Source organism: Procambarus clarkii, chromosome 14, assembly GCF_040958095.1.
Source record: "Procambarus clarkii isolate CNS0578487 chromosome 14, FALCON_Pclarkii_2.0, whole genome shotgun sequence".
Classification (NCBI taxonomy): domain Eukaryota; kingdom Metazoa; phylum Arthropoda; class Malacostraca; order Decapoda; family Cambaridae; genus Procambarus; species Procambarus clarkii.
The window spans coordinates 36,653,366-36,669,838 of record NC_091163.1 but is presented as its reverse complement, the minus strand read 5'-3'; the positions used below and the strand labels follow the sequence as shown (position 1 = coordinate 36,669,838).

Here is a 16,473-nt window from a genome sequence, read left to right as displayed (position 1 = left end):
AGATTAATTCAATTTACATTATTTCTTATGGGAAAATTAGCTTCGGGTTGCGAATTTTCGGTTTACGAGCCGTCTCTGGGAACGAATTAAATTTGAAATCCGAGGTACCACTGTACTGAATATATTTTTCAGTTTCTCTCGGCACTGTTGCACTTTCTCTCAGGTGCAAACAAGTTGTGTAATTGACATTTCAGGGTGTTTTTTTTCTTGGCTTTCTGGGGATGTGGGCATTTTTCCCACAATTGGGAATATCTGGGAATATCTTGAATTCTTCACGTTTTTACTTATTATTCTTAGTCACTTTAATATGGACTTTATTTATCTTTGCAAGACTAGCTAAATAGTAGTTTTCTGGTTTGTGGTTTTGTGATACTAGCGATAGTGTCACTATCTGGGTGGAGGCACCCTGCAAGGCACCATCTGGCACTTGTGAACGCCCAGTGCTCGACTTTGCCAACACTTCCCGTTTTATCCTCCGATGTTTCACCGATTATTTTATCACTTGTTTTTCTTTATTTACATCAACAGACAGCTATTTTATCCTATAACCTTATGTGCACCATACATGTAAAACAGACAATAATTTTTTTAAAATCATCATATTATGATGACCGCATTCCCCTAGTAACATTCACGACGATAACTGCACTTGTACCATGAAATGGTAGCAGGATTTTTTCCATGAGTCGAGGTAAACTCCATTACACCCACATAGACCTATTATATCCATATTTGCATCATACAGGTAAAACCCAGACAATAATTTTTTAAACCTTCATATGATGATAACCGCAATACCGCGTGAATCGACAATTGACGATAACCGCCGTCTTGAGGGTTTATACCAAATTGTTAAAAATTTTACCTCTTGGTTTATGATGCAAAACGTAGGGTAGCAGTGAGTGACTTCTCCCCGCACTCTCTTTCTCCTGAGCGGCTTACACGACACCACTTGGACAATGCCCTCCATCTTGGCTCTGTCCCCACCACGTGCAGTAGACGAGTTGTCAACCTCACAGATAACCCAGTCCCCTACAGACAGTATACAAAATAATTAAAAGCCAAGAAGTTAATTGTGAATTTGTTTTTATTAGTCTTATAACTTAATAGGACATTCTAGTACACATAGATTGACACGTGTTGTATTACAAATGGTCACATTTGGCCAGCTTGGCCATTTATCTTATTTAACTATACAGTACTGTATTTAAAACAGATAGGTCAATCCACACACACACATAAAATGAAAGTGATGACGTTTTGGTCTGTCCCGGGTCGAGTTATTTTTTCCGCCACGTTACTGTGACTTATTCTCTGCACAAAACAAAAGATATTCATTACATTAAAAACAAAAACAAAGAAAAAATCATTAAGTGCCATTTTCTAGGTGAGCCCCGGAGGCTCCCTGGAGCTATTGGGCTAATGTGTGATATATTAAACCGGGGCGTTAGTCTATCGAGTTCAGCCTACAGGGGACCACGAGCCAGAACCTGGGCCCCCTCAGAGAGGCATAGGGAGCAATGGTCCTGGAAAACCCCTCTGTGGTTGGGGGTTTTCCTTATCTGCCATCAACAGGGGTGAGACACCCAGAAAGGTAGGCATAACGAAACAAACACCACATAAGAAAATTTAAACTAAAAACCAAAAAGAGAAGCAGAACTCCCTCCAATCCCAAGGAAACAAGCAATCGTCATACTCCACCGCCGCGTTGCTCGTCCGCGCAGCCCTTCCCACGCTGGCTACCTAGCACTCCAGTTCAGAAGCTAAGCATCAAAGAACGTGAAAACCACTGACTGGAGGGAAGGAGGGTAGCAAAGGAGTCTCTGGGGCTCACCCAGAAAATGGTGTTTCATTACATTCAACACTAGTTTTCTGTGGGGGAGCCCCCATGGCTCCCAGGAGCTACATAACCAAAGACATGAAAAAGAGGGACTTACCTGGGAGGTGACCGCCACACTCTCCTCAATGCAAAGTCGTGACAACTGGCTGCAACTTGTGACCCAAAGCAACACAGTAATGCCCAGGAGCAGAAACATTAACCAAATAACGAGTGACCAGGACCCTGTTTGACCTCCAAAATCCTCGTGCCCGAATATGCGCCCAGGACATGGTTTGCTGCACTGGCTGCCAAACACGACAGCCAGTGCAGCAAACTTCCTAACGTCATGGGCACGAGGATAGACTGCAGGCTGGCTAGACTTAATAACTCTGTGGACGACCTGGGAGACCCGAGCCCTGGAACAGGAAACGAGGGAACCTGATCAACCTAAAGCGCATCCCCAGCCACCGAAACCGAAGCGCGCAGATAACGGTGAAGAGCTGCAACCGGACACAACACATGATTCACCCATGTGTTGTGTCCGGAAAGCAGCCGTTTCGTTTTCTGCCAGAAAAGGAGAAGGCTGCAGCCGAACAAACCGACCACCAGGACCGTAAGAGCAGAAACTCCTGCGCCGGAGGAGAGCATGAAGCTCATCGAACCGGCCACCAAAGGCCAATGCCAACAGCAACAGTCTTGGAAAACAATCTTAACTGAAGATTACCACAATCCAAGGAGAGGAAAGATAGGAGAGCATCCTGTCTAAGGACCAGGACGGCTCAGGCGGTGCTTGAGCAGGCGCTTGAATGCCTCCATTCCCAACCTGAACAGGGCAGCCCCGAAGTTGCCCGATTCTCATTACCAACTAAACCCTGCTCCAACTCTGAAACCCTCAGACGTTTGGGAGCCAGAAGCAGGGGGAGGAGGAGGTGCAGGATGAACAACAGGGGTAGGACCAGGGAGCGCAGACTGAACCAAAGTCGAAGTGACTAATGCCCCCCAGGTCTGGGTCCTTATAATCAAAGCGGGGCAGCTGCAGGGCATCTAGGTGGGAAACCAACCTAGCAGGTTGCAGCAACCTAAACCTAGCATGCAATGCAGATGTTGCCTGTACCCTAACAGTAATGTCATTAGAATAGTACTGGAGAACCAACAGAGAACACGACTCGCAAGACTCGGGTCAAAGGTATTGATGACAACAGGTAGCATGACTGAGGTAAAAAGAGGTGACTGTCACCCAGAGACAAGGGCACACAGCAACCTTTAAACAACCACAAGGCGGGCTTGAACTCTGAAGACTCATTAGCTAACGAACTGGAGTGCTGGGTAGCCAGTGCAGGGAGGGGAGGGCTACACGGACAAGCGGTGCAGCAGTGGAGTGTGATGTTTGCTCGTTTCCTTGGGATTGGAGGGAGTTCTATCTCTCTTTTCGGGGTTTTAGTTGTACTTTTCTTATTGTGTGGGGTTTGTTTTGTTATGCCTACCTTTCTGGGTGCCTCACCCCAGTCGATGGTAGATTAGGAAAAACCCCAACCACAGGGGGTTTTCCCAGGGGCCATTACTCCCTACAACCACTCTGAGGGAGCCAGGTTCTGGCTCATGGTCTCCGGTAGGTCGAACTCCTTAGACTAACGCCCCGGTCTAATATATCACACATTAACCCGATAGCTCCGGGGAGTCGAAGGGGCTTCCCACAGAAAATAGATCAAGAGGGAATGACTATACTGTACTAGAAAAAAGTAAAGTAGCAAGTAATAACCGAAAGAGGACACCAAGCCACCAAAACTATTCAGCCCTGTTTGTGTCACAGGATATACAAGAGCTCCAAAACTCAGGATACCAGTACACAGGGAATATTATCACTGTTACCAGTACAAAGGGAACATTATCACTGTTACCAGTACAAAAGGGAATATTATCACTAAGGATACCAGTACAAAGGGAATATTATCCCTGTTATCAGCACAAAAGGGAATATTATCACTAAGGATACCAGTAGAAAGGGAAAATCACTTGGAATTCCAGTATAAATGGAATGTGACAAACGGCGAGCAATGTCAAAGGCATTGGATTCACCAAGGGGTTTTTACCGAGGGCCGAGTGACTCGGAGAAAAGACTTGTAATCAAAGAGAACTAGAGAAGAAAATGGAGCAGAGTCAAATGGATGCATCAAGAAATGAAAACATTATTTCCAAATAAGTCAAATGGATCAATACCAAGAAAAATACACATAGAAAAGGCTAATCAAAATACAAAATTAATATTATTTGTGAGAGCAAAATGTTCATTCAGCTACGTTGTATGTAATGTGGCAAGGACTGATTATCTATTATAATATGTTCACTTCTATGAATGTTTGCAATAATATTAATATAATACCTTTCACTACTACTACATACTCTACAAATACAAATGACACAACCCCATAAACGTTGGGTTATATGTTTTCAGCCTCATTATTGAAACACATTCTCATGAGTATATATACACAAGGTTTATCACTATTACAGCTACTCTCTAACACACATCATCTTCAATATTTCTCTAGGTAATCTTTGAAAACATCTCAAACATTTTGTCCATAAGCATTAAAAGGTAACTACATATAGAAATTACTGGCTCAACATGGAAAACAATTCAATACTATATACTGTACCTTTAACTATTTTCCAGTTGCAGTTTGTTTCTGATAAACTAAAACTAATGTCTTCATTCAAGGAGACAGTGCCACCACACATGCCTGTCACTCTGCCGATAACTTTCTCTTTCGGATCTTTTGTACTTTGCGTTTCAAATTGTCTCGTCTTCGCGGGATAATGGACATCCTGCTTCACGGAGTGTGGTATTCTCATCTCTGGGTCTAATGACGTCTTTGTACATTTACCGGGAAAAACATCCCGGTCATTGGCATCATTTTTACAAGAATTCAATTGGGCTTCACCACTACCACCACCATCATCATCCCACCTCTCCTGTAACATCTGTACATGCACTGCTCTCCATGCCTCGTGTTTATTCCTCCTTTCAGCTACACCTGTCACTTGGTTATTGACGCAGATTTTTTCCCCCGCTTGAAATTTGGAAGCGTCACAATATATGTCATTATTGATTATAATGTCCGAACCTCGTACAGACGTTATTACGCCTTCAAAGTCACACGTCTCAACTGTGGAGGGAGACACTGATACAAAATCTTCGAGCCTCGGTCTATCTACTTCCTCCCACTTCGAAGGCTGGTCGTCACGGCCCCCAACAAAATAGCCAAAAGCTTTCTGTACCAGCGTGATCATACTGAAGCTTTTTACTAATTTTCATAAATAAATGTGATAAAAATTAGTGATTGTTTTTTAAGCTCTCACTTTCATTATGCTTTCCATAATAAATTTATCATCACATTTTACTATGTTTTTCCTGTTGCTATAAACATTCTTCCCTAATTTTGTTCACTTTGCATGCTAAGTTCAAGCCCAAAATGTTTACATATGAATAAAATTCTTTTTATTGTACACAACAGTCAAGCTGTGTTCAAACTTATCAAACATGATATGCAATCCTAACAATTAGTGCTAAATATTTGCAATTTAGTCCTCACATATATCAATGTTCCAACTCAGAATTTGTCCTAATTTATAGCATGTACATTACAATGAAGAGTAAACACCGAACATTTTCAATTTCCATGTACTGTACTAGAACAACAACGCAAGCATCACTGTTGCCCAATGTATTTCTCAACGGGAGAATATTTCCAATTGGTATCGGCTATGTACTCGAGCTGTTTGCGGAGATCCCTCATGCGCTTCTCGTGCTCTTCTTTCTTAAGAGACGACAAGGAAGATTCTACATTGTGATCAAACCAAAGCTTGGCCATAACAGTGGACATGTGGTCTGGACTCTGCAAAGAATAAATCAATTATATTGACAATGAAGAGTCAAAACAAATCACGAAGTTTGAACATAATCCCACAAGTGTAAACAATCACACAAGTGTAAACATTATCCCATGAAGTTAAGTAAGATATTTATTCAGATAAAAGGTACATACATTGAAAATGAGTTACAAACATAATGTCAGATTAATAGAGCTAGTACATACAATGCCTGAAGCCACTAATACGCAGTGTTTAGGGTAAGGTGTGGGAAAGATACTTAAGACTAAAACTTAATACTAATTAATGAAGTCTAAACATAATTGAATGAAGAGCCTAAATATGATCATATGAAGTCTAAACATAATCACATAATTCTTAACATAAACCTGTGAGACTAAACATAATCCCAAGAGTCTAAACGTGAAGTGCACCTTCAATTCAACGAACTATACGTGACCAACCCCAATTCAATGCAGCAAGGGATTCGTTGCAATTGGAGATGTCTTCAGGAGATTCCTATTTGTCAACAAAAACTGGGAAATTGTAAAACTAAAACAAACCATAGAATTTGATTTTAAATGTGCTCAATGGCTTTCCCAAGGCCCAACTCTTTCTTCTAATGTTGCATCCATCTACGAAAATCATCAAAAAGGTCATTTGAAGCCATAACAACAGGGGTTACCAATCGCACCCAAATGTTTTCCCCCACGCTCTATGGGCTGATTTCACAGAGTGAAATTTAATTTCAACCTGTCATATGAAGGAGAGCTACCAAGAGGAAAGTGGGGCCATATTTGTGAACGAAAACTGGGAAATTGCAAAATGAAAACGAACCATAGAATTTGATTTGAGATGTGCTCAGTGACTTTCCCCAGGCCCTAACTGATGCCAATCCTTAACTGTAGCCTCTGTTCACCCCAGCAGTTTTTTTTTTTTCTACCACAGATGTGGCCACACATTTACAATGCTAACCAGCATATATACATTTTCTTCTGTCCTCCATGGTGAATGGGTACCTGGTTGTTAAACCATTTGGCGGGCCATATTCCAGGACAAAATTAGTATTAAGGACCTGCCCAAAACGCTATGCGTCCTAGTGGCTTTACAAGAATGTAAGAACTCTTGTATATATACCAAAAAAAAAAAAAAAAAAAAGAATACCAAAAAAAAAAAAAACCTAATGTTAAAAAGAGTTGGGACTAATCGATTAAATAATAATTAAAAACGTGATTTGGAACCATATTAATAAGAGTTAACATTCATACCCTAATGATTCCCATGTTCTATGGTCTGATTTCACTAAGGGAATCTTTAATTTTAATCTGTGATATGATGGGCAACTTTCCCACAAGTCTGTGAACTCTGTCCCAACAGCCTCAGCAAATTCACACATCCTCCTCTTCAGTGAACAAGAGTTCGTGGAATCCAGCGAGTATATTTGGCCTGGAAAGTGTTCATTCCAACTGGAGATTCGCCGAATCGAGGTTCCACTGTAATCCCACGAAGTCTAAACATAATTCCATGAAGAGTAAACAATCCCATTTTGGTCAGGTATAAAATAGTGTATATCTAAATATTTTTGGGGAATTTCCACAAAAATAATAATTTATTCTGGTGATAATGCAAAATAATGTTTTGACAAAAAACAAATGCAGTACAGAACTTGTCTTTAACCCTTGAACTGCGCAACACATCAATAGCTCTGGTGAGTAACTGTCGCGGAATTGTACACCACGCTATTGATGTGTTGGAGTACCGCGTAAGATTTAAAAGACCCGCGGCTACACAGGGTTTACATCAGCTTCCTCCGGGCTCTTGTAAACAGACGCCATTTTTTTTTTTAAATTGTGGGTAACATTCCCAGGTATGAGAGCCTCAGTACTGAGCCTCAGTACACAGTTAGCTCATGCTGCGTGCACCAGCCACCAAGGCTGGTGCACGCAGCATGAGCTAACAGCACTGCTGTTCAGCTTGTGACCACAGCATCGCCTAAAAATGTCAAAGTATATAGGTAACTGGTATCATTTAGCGATGATAGAGTTACAGAAGACCTCCAACTGTGATAAAAATGACCAGGATTCTGATAATAGCAGGATTGCTGTGATAATTAGCGCTGTACATAGTATGGTGGGAACAGTAATGCTGACGGAGGCAGGGAGGTAACTTCGTCTGCCGACTCTGTGTGGCCACCTGTTATTGTCTAGACTCACCATATCAGCTTAGTGGTTCGCTATGGTGAACACAAATGTAGATACTTATATATAATGTGAGTATAGAGTGTAATAACAGCACAAACAATATAGTGGGAGGAGGAATCTTAATGACGGAGGGGAGGCAGCGTCAGCTGTGTGTGGCGTCCTCTGTTGCTGTCTGAACTCACCATACCAGCTTAGTTGTACAGTTATGGTGAACAAAACTTGTAGATACTTATATATAACATCTGTATATAGTGAATAAAAGCAAAAACAGTTTAGTGGGAGGAGGAATGTTGGTGAGGGAGGGAATGAAGTGGCATTGGCTGGTTGGTGTGTGGCGGCCACTCTTCATTGCTTTTTGACTTGCCATACCAACTTAGTGGTTCGTTATGGTGAACAAAACATCCAGATACTTATATATAACTTATACTTATTGTTATATTATTGATACTTATTGTTTTATGAACATAATAGGGCACAGTAGGGCCTCGATTATAATTTTAATCCATTTCCAGAGACGGATCGTAAGTCGAAATATCTTAAGTCAAAACTAATTTTCCCATGAGAAATAATAGGAATTGAATTAATCCGTTCCACAACCCCAAAAATATTAACTTAAAAATACATTTTATACTGAATAAAAAAAAATTCTGTAGCTACAATACAGTACATATGTTTATCTTATTTTCATCAAGGACTTTTGTTGGCATATGGAAGATGGTGAGGAGGGGGGGGGGGGAGGTGGTGGTGTTAGTGTTTGGAAGGAGAGTCTGCTTCCATTATAACATCAGGCAGTGATGACTTCTCTGGGGTACTCTCTCTCCTACGTTTTGCCTGCATACCACTAGGACCTGGTTGTGGTTCCCTGCTTGTTTGTCTCACTAAAAATTTGTCCATGGAGATTTGTTTTTCCCTTCGTTTTAATATTTGTCTGTAGTGATGCATCACAGTGTCATTGAAAAGGTTAAGGCAACAGCCTACTGCGGCTTGATTTGGACGAGTTGTTTTAGCAAAAGTTTGCAGTTCTTCCCATGCTGCACATTTTCTTAAGTTTTGATGAAGGGACATTCTGTACTGCCTCCTCCTTCCCTGAAGAAATTTCCTAAGCTGCCTTTCGTTGCTGCTCATTGTGAAGAGCTAGGAGTACTTCGGTTGTCAGTTCTTCGCCGTGTTCCTCCAGCAACTCCTCAATATCAGCACCATCCAACTCCAAGCCCAATTGTCGGCCCAAAGAAACTATTTCCTTAACAACGGCACTGCAGGTTCAGGCTCATACCCCTCAAACTCTAGTTCTGGAACACATTCAGGCCACAATTTTCTCCAGCCAGAGATCATGGTTCTTAGAGTCACTTCTTGCCAGGCTTTGTCTATGAGTTTTAAAGCACTTCAAATGTTTAAATGATTTTTCCAGAACTCTTTGAGGGCGAGGTTTGTGGCATCCGTCACTTCGACACATCTCCGGAATGGTCATCCTCACACGTGTTTTCATATGTTGAACCTTACCACTGACTTTCCTGACCAATGGTGTGATATACACTAATAATAATAATTACTTTTATGTTCAAAAAACAAAAAATCACCAAAATAATGGAATTTATTACAAGCATGATCGTCACTAAGTGGGCGGTTCTGGTAAACTGAGGCAGGTCGGCTCGTGCCACCAGGAACCACGCGCTCGGTCGACCCGAACGCGTATCAACGAATATCGTTGTTAGTCGACAATACGATCTTAAATTGAGTCACATTTTCTGACCAAATTTACATCGTAACTCAAAAAATCATAAGTCGGGGCAATCGTAAGTCGAGGTGTCGCTGTAATTGAATCACTAATATGCACACCATAATTTTGAGTATGGCGATGATTCACACATTTTATTACATAAATATATATATCACACTACACACTATTGAATAATATTACTGCAAAAACTAAGAAAAAATCAGACATTGAAATAATTAGGTAATAATATCTTTGTGGCAACTCTCACCTGACAGCTCAGGCAGAACTGACCGCCTCTGATGATTGCTCTGTCAAAGCCTCAATTTTGCCAGACTTCCTCACACTATTGGGGCCAAAATATGTCACCTACGATTTGTTTTTCCGTGATCAGGGAACACAAATGAACATTTTTATAAGCGGAAAACTTTTTTTTTTATTTATTTTATTTTTTGCGCCTGAGCGTGTAGCAGGCAATGACCACAAGAGCAGGCCAGGGGTTAAACAATGTTTTTGTCATAAAATATTATTTATTTTTAATTATACTATGTTCATTACTTAAAAATTACAAATGCTTGTATACCAACCCATCCTTTTACACAGTACAGTACATCATATTTTGCCATAAATCCCCTAAGGACAAAAATTGATGTACTGTACTAAAAATCATACCAGCTCAGAAAATTAGCGTGATGTTCCATTTTCTATTCTTGGGTCCTTGGATAGATTCAGGCAAGTTACTACATCAGTTTAGTGATGTTATAAACACTCGAAAGGGCAGGCTGCTCGCACAACTGATCACCTGCTTAAATTGACTTGAATTTACCTGAGGGGCCACTATGTCTTTGCCCGAAACGCTATGCGTACTAGTGGCTTTAGGTATTGTATGTCACATCCTCTATCTTTAAATCTAACAGAATGTTTGTACTGTAACACTGCAACTATGTATGTACTGTTCCTAAATAAATTATTATTATTATTAATTATTATTATTATTATTATTATTATTGTCTCTAGTGGCCTTAATAAGAACAGGAAGCAGGTGGCTTGCCAATGGCCCCCCCCCCCCATTTGACATGATGGTTTTATCATGCTGAATCTTTAAATACTGCAGTGTTTTGGCATTTACAGCTTCAACAGGTAGGCAGTTCAATGGGTTTATAACCCTGTGGGTGAAAAAGCATTTCCTGCTTTCTATCTGAGGTTCAAACTATTGCTCCTTCTTTGTGTTCCATTTGACCCTTTTAATAGCTGCGCAGCCCGAGGGTTAATGTGATTTCATTGTGCGTTAATATTATTATTATTATTATTTTTGAAACCAAGTCCTTCAGGATGAGGCAAAAGCCTGCTCACTTGATCTCGGTAACCTCTGACCCTGTCATCCTATCTGCCAGAGAGGAACTTTAAAGAATGAAGCCAAAACATGCATAAAAATCATTAATAGTTACCCCTGGTGTGCCTCTCCCGCGTGCACTCTCGTCCGAGTTGAATGTCACCGCTCCTAGTGTAGGCTGAGACTGCGAAGGTTGTGGCTGCTGAGGGTGGTGGATGTGGCCGCTACTTGCCTGCTGACGAGAAAACAACTAATTCAGAATCAATTCATATCCATATATCATGCTTGTTTCCTATGCTTATGTTCACTCAATATTAACATGCCTAGACCACCAAAAATCAAGAGCGTCTATTTATTTTAAATGCTATAAAAAGAGTCACAAAGTGTCAAAGTGCCTGGGTCATCTTTCCTGGCAATAACAGCATAGACACCAAAGCCCAATTTCTCAAAGGTTTTCAGATCCTTCTTCGGGTGTATTGTTTCAGTAGAAAATGTGTGACTGCCCTCAGAGTGATGTTCTACCTTCCAAGGAGGAAGCTAGGAGAGCTACTTAATGGACTTGCCAAGGAATAAAGTGCCAAGATAAAAGAAATGCCCCTTTCTGGGTAGATGTTTAGTATCTTTAGCCACTAGCTGTCCAGTGCCACCACATACATTTCTATTTACCACGGGTGAAATGCGAACAAGGGGACACGGATGGAAACTTGGTACCCAAACGAGCCACAGAAACATTAGAAAGAATGTTTTCAGTGTCAGTAGTTAACAAATGGAATACATTAATCAGTGATGTGGTGGAGATAGATTTCATACACAGTTTCAAAAATAGATTCGATAGTCCAATAGGCTCAAGAATCTGTACACCAGTTGATAGGCAAGACCAGAAAGTCAAAGCTCAACCAGGCGAGTACAACTAGGCCAGTACAGTACACGCCAGGCTGGTGTAACAAACTGTACCCACCATCAACAATTGCCACGTCACTCCAACTTGCCTCCTTCGCAGAGAGGAAAGCCAATGGGGATTAAAGATCAATCCACAACCGAGGTCAACTGCTCTTAAAATTACAAACACAAAATTAATTTCCTGAGGATTTGTTTCAATAAGCTAACTAAGAAACAAAGCTCTGAAGATACTTGCCTCCCCACCACAAACAACTCCCCAGCTTGCCTCAGGGCTCTAGCAAGCCCGCCCCCACCTTCACATTGAGTTATAAGCCCGTTCTCTCCATTTGCCATTCCGTAAAAAATGCAACTCCTTTGCCCAATAAGAAATGTAAACATGAGCAACTCGCCTAATCTATTGAGGCCAAGGCAGAGAAAATATCAATACAGTATGATCCTATAATTTTGAATTGATACATCATAATTTTAACAGATTGGTAAATTGGGTAAAAATGCTACGTATTTGGTAAGACGACGAACTGGAGAAACACGAGGGAAGAAAAGGATAGCAATGGGAAGCTACAAAGGAGCTACCCACAAATGGACATTGCATTACAATTTAACACTATTTCTAGGAGAGTCCCTTCAGTAGTAATTCCAGCTTCCTCATAATAGAACCTCATCGAAATTTTAATTTTCGTAATAAATTTTCCCATATATGGTAAATCTGAATTTAACCAAGGGCAACCAATACTGGTGACCTCGACAAGGTCAGGAAGCCGGTGGCTTGTCAAAGGTCCCCCATTTGCCATGATGTCCTCATCTAAATTTATTTTGCCCATGTAAGGTTTACCAGAAAAGTAAGCATTGTGCAGACAAGACGATCTACCATTTACACACACACAACAAAAAAATTCCCCGAGTGCAATGTATTGGTGATAAAGCATTAGATGATAATCACGAACAAGAGGACACAGATTCAAGCTAAGGAAACAAAGGCGACGAAAAAAAATTAAAAAGTTTTCTTTTGCAAACAAAGTGGCAGACGGTTGGAACATGCCAAGTGAAGGGGTGGTGGTGGAGGCCAAAAGCATCAGTACTAGTACAGTAGTTTCAACTCATTATATGACAAAGAGTATTGGTTAGATGGAACACCACAAACGTAGCTCTCATCTTGTAATTACACTTAGGTAATCACCATGCGTGGTGGAGACTTACCACGGCGTGATGGAGACTTACCACGGCGTGGTGGAGACTTACCACGGCGTGGTGGAGACTTACCACGGCGTGGTGGAGACTTACCACGGCGTGGTGGAGACTTACCACGGCGTGGTGGAGACTTACCACGGCGTGGTGGAGACTTACCACGGCGTGGTGGAGACTTACCACGGCGTGGTGGAGACTTACCACGGCGTGGTGGAGACTTACCACGGCGTGGTGGAGACTTACCACGGCGTGATGGAGACTTACCACGGCGTGGTGGAGACTTACCACGGCGTGGTGGAGACTTACCACGGCGTGGTGGAGACTTACCACAGTGATGGAGACTTACCACAGTGATGGAGACTTACCACGGCGTGATGGAGACTTACCACGGCGTGATGGAGACTTACCACACTGCTTTGCTGCGGTAGATGGCCAGTTGAATGATGATGGTGTTGCTGCTGATGCTGCTGCTGCTGGTTGCCAATGTTACTGTTGCCACCGAGGCTGTTGGTGTTGCTTGTGTTGCCGTGTAATGCTCCGCGGAAGAGAGATGCCCCCAAGCCACTCGTGTTCCCACTAGCCATGATATCCTACCTCTTCAATGTGGATATTTAACCTAACAATAACAGAACAAAATTTTTATGTCATTTTATTTAAACTTATCATTTTGTAAATATTCTAATTGCAGACTATATAATAAAAGTATATAAAAAGCCTATTGAAAGGAAAAAAATTCTGAGAATTATTTTTTTCTTCTAATTTGTTTGTCAGATTTTGTAAAAAGTTTTCACATTCTAAATACAGTACTAGGAAATAATTATTAAACAAATTATACATTTGAAACAAATCATTTACTGTCAATTTTAAGGCTTCTCTCCTGCCCTCCTCATTTATTCCATTTAAATAAATTCTCATACATTCAATCCCATATATACTGTATTCCCCTGCCGAAGTAACCTCCATTACATGCCTTGGGATGACATCTGGTTCCGTTGCCAACAGATGGCAACATTTACGACATTAAGGCACCAGTCTTTAAGACAAGGCGACTCGGTCAAACATCACACGATTCAGAATCCATTTTCCTGGCGATCTGGACAGAAATCCATTATGACAATGAATGCAGATTTCTCTTCACACGACTGCAACAGCCCCTAAAGCCCCAAAGCCCCAAAAGTGTTGAAACCTCTCACTAACAGAGCATATCTTCACTGCGTGTGATCCAAAGCATCACCATGCAGAATCATCACATGATGATACCACAAATGTACAATCATCACAGGATGATACTACTGTACCATGCAGGATGGTCGAACCATAATGAAATCTGACCCAAGCAGCAAATGGGTCAATCCATGTGTTGCCTTTGCATAATGGTCGCGCAAGTTAAAATCGGCGAACGCCAATTTTAAAGTTTAAAATTTGCCCATAGATATGAAGTCCCCATAGCACAGTGGTAAAACACTAACCTGACCTGACCTGACCTGACCTGACCTGACCTAACCTAACGTTAAAAAATTTGGATTTTTGGTTTAATAAGTTATCAAGATGTTTTCAACAATATTCTCGGGGCGTTCACCGATTTTAACTTGGGCGACCATTGTGCAAACGCAACACATGGGTTGACCCAATTGACAATCTGGTCAGATTCTATCAAGAGTTCGACCAAGGAATTTACCATCTACTTTGTTACTAATTTGGATATTGTTTACTCTTAGATTTATTTGATCTGAGGATTTATTACCAAACAAAATATAGAAAGTTTTGTCAATGTTAAGGGTGAGTTTGTTGGCAGTTAGCCACAGATGGACTTTATTTAGCTCAGTATTTACTGTGGCATTTAGAGCAAGGGGATCAGGACTGGAGTAAATGAAGGTTGTGTCGTCAGCAAATAGAATTGGTTTGAGGTGTTGGGAGGCATTTGGAAGGTCATTAATGTAGATGAGAAAGAGGAGAGGGCCAAGTATGCTGCCCTGAGGAACACCAATGTTGATGGGTAGGGTGGGAGAAATTGAATTATTCACAGAAACATACTGGAGCCTGTCAGTAAGGTAAGACTGAAGGTATTGCAGGGAGTGTCCTCTGACTCCATAATGATGTAATTTAAGAAGAAGGTTTTGGTGGTCGACAGTGTCAAAAGCCTTACGCAGGTCTACATTTTTTTTTTTGGAGATATATACAAGAGTTGTTACATTCTTGTACAGCCACTAGTACGCGTAGCGTTTCGGGCAAGTCCTTAATCCTATGGTCCCTGGAATACGATCCCCGCCGCGAAGAATCGTTTTTTCATCCAAGTACACATTTTACTGTTGCGTTAAACAGAGGCTACAGTTAAGGAATTGCGCCCAGTAAATCCTCCCCGGCCAGGATACGAACCCATGACATAGCGCTCGCGGAACGCCAAGCGAGTGTCTTACCACTACACCACGGAGACTAAACCCAACAGGGAACTCATTTTTATCAAGAACTGCGTGAATCAAGTTAATCATACTAATAAGTGCATCGTTAGTGCTTTTATTGGGTGTGAAGCCATATTAACAAGAGCTAAGTATATTGTGTTTGGCTAGACGAGAGTAAAGCTGCTTGTAGGTTAGTTTTTCAAATATTTTTGACGAAGTTCAACATAAATATATTCCAAGCGTGGCTGGAGGGCCTCCCGGACACTTCGTTATAAGTGGATACATACCAGCAGCGTGTGGAGGAGGTGAGGGACGTGTCACGCGACACCTGTGTCACCTGTCACGGTGTGTCATGGCTCAGCGGACACTGTCACGCCACCAGCGGCAGGTGCGTCACCTCGTATACGGCGCAGAGGTTCAAAAAGAGCCCCAGAATCGAATCTCTGACGTCATAGTGACGTCACATTCATCATAAAATACATAATAAAACAACACAAAATCTTATATTCTCGTTAGATTAAATTAGTTATATTTACATCATAATTGAATAAGTTAGGTTAGGATAAATTAGCTTAGGTAGGGATAAGATAGAGTTATTTCAACAGCTGGGATGACGTATATAAAATGTTTGTTTTCAACCATTTATGAACTATTACAGCGGTTGTTCTCCAGTGATTGTACACATTATTCGTACTTTTCGTATGTTGACAATTTTACCTAAATTTACCTGAGTCACTATTGCTCTCTCCAGTAGCCTCGATGGGACAGGAAGACGGCGGCATGTCAAAGGTCTCCCAATGTCTCATGATTTTATGTCATAATATGCCAATATGATTTTATGCCCTTAAAATTATTAAATGAATTATTTGTTTTCAATATTCACAGTTAAATATGTGAAGCAATCAAAATACTGTATTATTAGTGATAATAATTGTAGGTGCAAGATTGAATGCAGCTGCTGCATCCTCGGACAGGAACCGAGGATGCAGAAGATGTTCCCCCTCTGGATCGCCACACTGAGGCGTTGAAACAAAAAAATGGCAGCTCTTGGG

At 41.3% G+C, this 16,473-nt stretch overlaps 2 protein-coding genes across 7 annotated transcripts in view; both read right to left on the bottom strand.

Annotated features, from left to right (window-relative positions):
* LOC123770435 (RNA helicase Mov10l1) overlaps window positions 1-5,110 on the bottom strand; it is a 46,422-nt gene extending 41,312 nt beyond the window's left edge. For all 5 annotated transcript variants that reach the window (XM_045762277.2, XM_069324478.1, XM_069324479.1 and 2 more), the window contains exons 1-2: window positions 4,477-5,110; window positions 866-1,032 (exon numbers count right to left, since the gene is read on the bottom strand). In XM_045762277.2, coding sequence (XP_045618233.2) covers window positions 866-1,032; window positions 4,477-5,110 — 801 coding nt within the window. The remainder of the gene's footprint in view (window positions 1-865; window positions 1,033-4,476) is intronic.
* On the bottom strand, window positions 1,070-15,834 carry LOC123770448 (uncharacterized). 2 transcript variants are annotated; one of them, XM_069324482.1, is made up of 4 exons: window positions 15,709-15,834; window positions 13,430-13,638; window positions 11,053-11,172; window positions 1,070-5,715 (listed from the first exon to the last, which is right to left on the bottom strand). In XM_069324482.1, exons 2-4 carry the CDS (start codon window positions 13,604-13,606, stop codon window positions 5,530-5,532), a joined length of 483 nt encoding a protein of 160 aa, XP_069180583.1. In that variant the 5' UTR covers window positions 13,607-13,638; window positions 15,709-15,834; the 3' UTR covers window positions 1,070-5,529. The 2 variants fall into 2 exon arrangements, with proteins under 2 accessions (XP_069180583.1, XP_069180584.1); XM_069324483.1 differs by having other exon boundaries at window positions 5,006-5,715; window positions 11,053-11,169.
* Between the last annotated feature and the right edge of the window lie 639 nt (window positions 15,835-16,473).